Source organism: Myripristis murdjan, chromosome 21 (assembly GCF_902150065.1).
Source record: "Myripristis murdjan chromosome 21, fMyrMur1.1, whole genome shotgun sequence".
Taxonomy (NCBI): Eukaryota; Metazoa; Chordata; class Actinopteri; order Holocentriformes; family Holocentridae; genus Myripristis; species Myripristis murdjan.
This window is the reverse complement of record NC_044000.1, coordinates 21,848,124-21,854,723: the sequence shown is the minus strand read 5'-3', so window position 1 is coordinate 21,854,723 and position 6,600 is coordinate 21,848,124. Positions and strand designations below refer to the sequence as shown.

Genomic DNA, 6,600 nt, shown 5'->3' with positions numbered 1-6,600 from the left:
TAGTCCACTGATGCGTTGCCCCGATTTAGGTGTTTTCAAATACTACCATTTATCACTGACAACTGTGGATAACACTGAAAAACACTTATTGGAAAATGCTGATATATAAGGTGATAACACTCGAAGTACAAATGAAATGAACCTAGAAATAACAGAAGAGTTTGTTGGCAAAAATATATATTTCCAACTGTATTAATATCTCTAATCCAAAAAAAATTATATAAACGGGCTAATGCAAAGGTGATATTGGCTGTTGTGACAAAATTTAGCATTTTGGATTCAGAAAGTACTTAATATCAAACATCTTTTTGGGGGGTCAATTATGGCATTTATCTGTTTTTGCAATATTTGTCCTCTTACAGTGCTGAACAGTCCTTATCAAAGTCCAAGTAAAGAAAACTGTTGCAACATGTGCAGATACGCAGTTGTTTTGCATACATGCACATGGTCATGCTATTGTTTTTCGTACATCCTGTGTGTCTACCCTCTACACCAAGAACACAGGCTCACAGATGACACAGAGAGCTGCAAGGGTTTGCTAAGGCGACTGAAACAAAAGCTAAATGGTTAGTCTAAACACTTCCACTGAGACTTTTTAGCAAACAGGACTTTGATGTTTGTGAGTCAGGGCCTGGGCAGGGGGTTGAGGCCCGGGCTGAGGCCTGGCTTGAAGGCTGGGGCCCGCCATGCCCTGGCTGAATAGATCAACAACAGTGGCTTGTTGTGTTTGTTTACCCTTTCGCCCAGCTGCCTGGATCCTGGAGATGGGAGAGCATCCGTCATGACCCAGGAGAGGTGGGAGGCATGGGCACACACACTGGAGAAGGACACAATGGCACACACATTGCAGAGCTTGCCAAGAAAGCGCCCACACAAGACAGTAATCCAGGATACTCTCTTTCAACAAAGGCAGATTTCTGCTCTATTCTGCTGTTCTGCTTCATATTATAAACAGAGTTCATACTGTTGAATGCATCTAAGCTTGAAGTCCATGCTTCCAGTGGACTTCAGTGGTGAAAACAAAACTATAAGGCAACTGCCATATCAAACATTTTAATTTAATCAACATGAAAATCAACAAATATTTAAACAAGTTTACAACCACAATTTTCAGTGTTCCATTAAATAGGAGAACAGTTGACGAGTTTCTGATATTGTTTTCCTGTCAAGAGACCTGCAAAGTTTCTGGTGTTATCAGGTCCCCTTTAACTTCTCCTGTCTCCTTTGAACTGTGTAGTCCCTCCAGTTTCTTGTCTCCTCTAGTTTTATTTCTCTGGCACGGCGGCGGACAGTGTTATGATGTTCTGCGCCTGCTTCAGCGAGGGCATGTCAATCATGCTGCCACGGAAGGTGAACGCACCCTGGACAGGTTCACAACACAGGAGAGAGCAGAGAGAGCAACATTAGAATAAGACAGCACAACGAAAGAACCAGATATCAGCTGAACACGTTTCCTTGCGGTTAAAATCATCCACAGCCTTCAGAGGATAATGTGTACAGGTGAAGGAGAAGTGTATCACTGTGCCAAAAACACAAAACACAGGGGTTTTATGGCATTAAGCATCTATATGAGTGAACGTTTGTATGTTAAGTGACATAAAAACAATGACTGCACCTGTGTGTTAATGTAATATATATATATTTTTTTATTGATTTGCGATTGAAAAATGAATATTAAAGACACAAACACAACCAAAGGCAACTAAAAGAAAGTGTAAATTAATGAAGGTATTTTTCACTTTGGTAAACAGTTTTTTGTTTAATGCCCGCCTTACTGTGTAATTATTTTGTTCTATTCAATTCAATCAATTCCTGTTAATTGTGTCACTGTTGCACTGATCTATTCATGCTATGAGAAAAAATAAATTATAAAAACGTAGTCGATCCAAGAAGCTAATAGTCAGTGGATGGAGGTAAGAATCATGAAGAACAAGCACCTGTCGTGCTGTAAGACAAAGGAATTGACCCTGCTCTCTCTTCAAACCCCTATGTACACACACACGCACACACAAATGCATAAACATACACATACACACACACATACACACAAACGCACTGCATGGCAGAGGGAAGGGAAGGATATGAGTCCCTCAGGCGATGCTTAGTGGGAGCAGCCCTGGCAGGGAGAGACGTGTGGGCAGATTGTGTATTACCTCAGCAGATAGCCCACAGAGCTCAACACACAGGATCCAACCATGCACTAAATTAGGAACAATAATATTGTACACTTAATTGGCCCACCCCCCCAACCCCTCTGTCTCCTGTGTTGTCTGCGAGTGTCACCCAGGGGTGTACAGTATGTATTCTCTGGAACTGCAGCGGTGTGTGAGTGGGTACACAAAGGATCAGTCCAATTCTCAGAGCAGAGCAAGAGCCCTGTCATCTCACCCTGCCCAACACTACCACAGCAGAACCAGACACTGGAGGAAGTTATACACACACACACACACACACACACACACACACACACACACACACACACACACACACACGTATATATATCTATATCTATATATATATAGATATATATGTATATATATCTATATAGATATAGATATAGATATAGATATATCTATATATATATATAGACACACACACATATATATATATATATATAGATATAGATATATATATATCTATATATATATATGTATATATACGTGTGTGTGTGTGTGTGTGTGTGTGTGTGTGTGTGTGTGTGTGTGTGTGTGTATAAATTTAATAGTTATCAAGGGGACAAGATGTATTACAGAGGTCAGTGGGATATAGTACCATACGTACACTGACCACAAACCTCCACACTCTACAAGAAAAATTAAGCAACATCAGATTTTGGAAGATTTGCTTGCTTTCTATTACAATTAAAATGATAATTAAACTTTGATTAAAATAATTGGAAATACTGTACAAGTGAACAAGCCTCACTTTGTTTTCTTTGCATTTTTATTCAACATGAAATTTAAAGGAAAAAATTTCTTTATACTGTTTATGCAGCTGGGTACAGTCATAAAGCATAATAATGTTATGCTTACTGGTAAATGACTTTGCATTAGTGAAAATTCCCTGTGAGTTCATTCATAAACTGTCCATGTGTCAGCATATTTCAGCATTGTAAAAATATGATCAGCTTTGATTTTGAGCAATTTGTCCAAAATACTGACATATAAGAAACTATAAAATTATTTTTAACACTAATAAATACTTGTGATACTTGTGTGTTACTGGCTGGCAAAGGATATTAATGTTACCTTTCCCTCCTTCTGGTGTTGGTCAAAGGCAGCGATGAGCTCTTTGGCCCACTGTACCCTCTCCTTGCTGGGAGAAAACTCCTCCTGCACAGCCTGGATCTGCCCTGGGTGGATTACCTGCTTACCTGTACACGAGAAAACACACACATTTTCAAATGAACACAATGAAAAAAAAAACAATATTCTAGGAGAATGGTGACTAATGAAATGAAACACAGAAGTGCCGTAAGCAAAACAAACATTTTTATTCATTCATTCATTTATTTATTTTGCTGTCATGTAAGACTAAATCAAAACAAAAAATATTTTCATACGAGATTGGTGTTTAAAAGTAGATATAGATCACTTAAAAAAAGGTACAAGGTCTGGAAATCGGTGTCAATATTTGTGGCCACAGAAGTAGCCAGTGTGTGTTTCTGTGTGTGTGTGTGTGTGTGTGTGTCAGCATCTTCTCAGTCAGTGGGGTGAGTCAGTGGGCCACCACAGGGTCACAGGACGCTATGCATCACAAGTGATATCAGGTGTCTCCTCTATTGTGTCCTCCAGGCCCTGTGCAGCCCTGCTGTAGGGCAGAAACTTTGCTGCACGCTTAGTTACACTTCAATCTGTGACAGAAGTCATCTAGAACAGGACCCTGATGATGACAGAGTGGCCTGTGCCAACCTGACAGGACCTAAGGACACGCACACATACAAGCAGGCAGTCGCGTATCGCATGGAAAATTGCAACAAAAATCATTCACAAGTAGGATTCTCAAGTCAAAATTTTGCAATAATTAAGGCCAAATGGTCATTTCTGCTGCATCTTTACTGGACATTATTCTATAATTAAAATACTCAATAATGTTTTTTTTTTGTTTGTTTGTTTGTTTCTGCACATAATCCTTATATTGTGAAAATTTCAGTCTCAAAACAGTATAATTTCTTATGCAAGATGCTGAATGTCAGCAGTTCCAAACCGTTCGTCAGACAGATGCAGAAATTATACCTTTTTGCCCAATTGAAAACGAAGCCTAACAGGGAGTTAAGGCAGCTCTGTCTGACACAATCCTCGCTTCTCTCCACTCCTTCACAGTTAAATCTGGGCGAACGCCACAGACATAATCCCATGTACATTTGCGGATCAAACTTGTAGTGATAAGTTAAGGTTATGAAACGTCTGGTGAGAACGACAGCCCAGCAGCAGCCAGCAGGAACTCGTCACTTTAGGGCTTAACTCTGTCGCCAACAACAAATCCTTCAAGGTGGCCGAGCAGGCGGGCTGCGCTGGCAAAATTTAGCCCAGGAGAGGAGAGGAGAGGCGAGGAGGGGAGAGTAGAAGAGGCGAGGAAGGGAGAGGAGAGGGGAGGAGAGAACCCACTCCCTTCATCTGCTCCTCTCACCCCAGTTAACCCCACAGACACCGACACAGCAGTTACACAATCAACACACTCTCATTAACGATGTGGACAGTGGGTTCCAATTATTGACATGAGAGAAAATAATTCATTAAATTGTGAGTTTTGATGAAAAGATACCTAATAGCCAAGCGTGAGTATTACAAAATACATGAAGTGTGCGCATGGGTGTGTGTGTGTGTGTGTGTGTGTGTGTACGCATGTGCATGTGTGTGTGTGTGTGTGTATTCCATGCATATGAACATATATGTACATCAGAACACTGTAGTAGTATAGACTAAACAGCCTCAAGACGGTTAGTCCCAAGTTGGAGGGGTGTGTGTGCGTGTGTGCGCGTATGCGTGTGCATGTGTGTGTGTGTGCGCGTGTGTGTGTGTGTGTGTGCATGTGTGCATGTCATTTTGCATGCAACAATTAATGGACATTTTAGAATTTTAGTTTTTATGCTTTCGCAATGTGCCATTTCTGCAAAAATGCATGTGTGTGTGTGTGTGTGTGCGTATGCTGCAGTCTTAGCAAGTGACAACAGAAGCGTGCGTTCCCTCCTCTGCCACCTGTTTTGCTTCTGGCAGCGAGCTGAAGATGGAAGTACGTTTCCACATTCTGCCATGCGTCCTGGAATTGTCAGGGTTAAATAGAAGTGGGTTTTGAGGTTTTGTGTTTGTGTGTGTGTGTGTGTGTGTGTGTGTGTGTGTGTGTGTGTGTGTGTGTGTGTGTGCGCAGGATGACAGGAGAGTGACAGAGCACAGAAACAGACAGGGTGACTCAGGTGCCCTCAGTTACAACTCATTGGTTCCCCCAAAACACATCATTCATGCCCTCCAGCCAATCCCAGCCTGCCATGTGGTGCTGGCATCTCATTGGAGGATTGCTATTTAGCAAAGTGCTCTCAGGCGAATGATGGGCAGGGTCCCGGGGACGGCAGTGAAATGTGGTCCCTGTAAGCCGAGAATTTCCACTGTAATTTTGTGAAACCGTTCTCTATTTCTGCTTGTGGAAGACAGATATTTCCGGCTGACTGTCATCAAGGCGCAGCAGCAAAAGTAGTGGAGCCGACAAGTTAAAGCACCTGAAGTACTGTGGCACTTTAAAGGGAAAGACACTATCAAAGCCCCGAAATTAATTAGCTGCCTCCCCGACAGATCTGCTACTTGTCAGTGAAATGCAGGGTTTTGCCTTCATCCCAATAAGAAGCGCTGGGTGTTAGTGTTTCACCAGTGCTTTCCGTGCTCTGTGCTAATGGCTACTGTATGCGGCTTAGGTAGTGCCAAGGTCAATTACTGCACAGGTAGAGGCTTTTGGCTGGACCGTATTATTGCTTAAGTACACTCTGGCCAGTAATAGCCACTAACTAAGATTATAGAGAGTGCCCAGGCTTGTAAGCCATTAATCCATGGTCCTTTGAGTGGTTCTGTTCCATATCAAATCTAACCATTCATTTCATCAACTGACTGCTTCCCTCATGTCTGCTGTGGCTTGGCTTAGCAGACGAAAGCCTCTATTTGAGCATGTCGATTTTCTAAAGGAGGTTTAATTCATATAATTTAGACCTGAGTCTGCGCAAAAAAAAAAAAAAAAAAAAAAAAAAAAGTCAAAATATAATATCTATATCCATGAATTGTACAAATTGGGAAAAGGTCAGTGCTAAATGTACTGGGATGTATCAGTATCAGTAGAACATTTTAAACTGCAATTGCAGAAAGAGAAAATGTAAAATTCAAAGGTGATAATATTCAGACCGTCTAGATGGTGGAATTATTTTACAGATACTCTTTCAAGGTAGTCAGACTAATTTCAGTGTCAACACAAACAGAATAAATTGTGTGTTGCAGGCCACAGCACCAGAGAATAGCGCTGATAAAATGAGGTCACTTGGAAAATCAGTCGCTATATGAAACACACAGACACACCAAGCAATGAAAAGAATCTATAACTTTACTGTGCATATTTATGTGG

At 41.3% G+C, this 6,600-nt stretch overlaps 1 protein-coding gene across 2 annotated transcripts in view; it reads right to left on the bottom strand.

The window, feature by feature from the left end:
- Positions 1 to 216: 216 nt before the first annotated feature.
- clybl (citrate lyase beta like) overlaps positions 217 to 6,600 on the bottom strand; it is a 58,062-nt gene continuing 51,678 nt past the window's right edge. The window contains exons 7-9 of one of the 2 annotated variants that reach the window (XR_003930242.1): positions 3,249 to 3,373; positions 1,175 to 1,361; positions 217 to 817 (exon numbers count right to left, since the gene is read on the bottom strand). Coding sequence is in view for 1 of the 2 variants with exons in the window: in XM_030080030.1 (XP_029935890.1) it covers positions 1,266 to 1,361; positions 3,249 to 3,373 (221 nt within the window). In the remaining variant the exon portion in view is untranslated. Of the gene's footprint in view, positions 818 to 1,037; positions 1,362 to 3,248; positions 3,374 to 6,600 lie in introns of those variants that run through there. The other variant, XM_030080030.1, reaches the window with a different exon arrangement.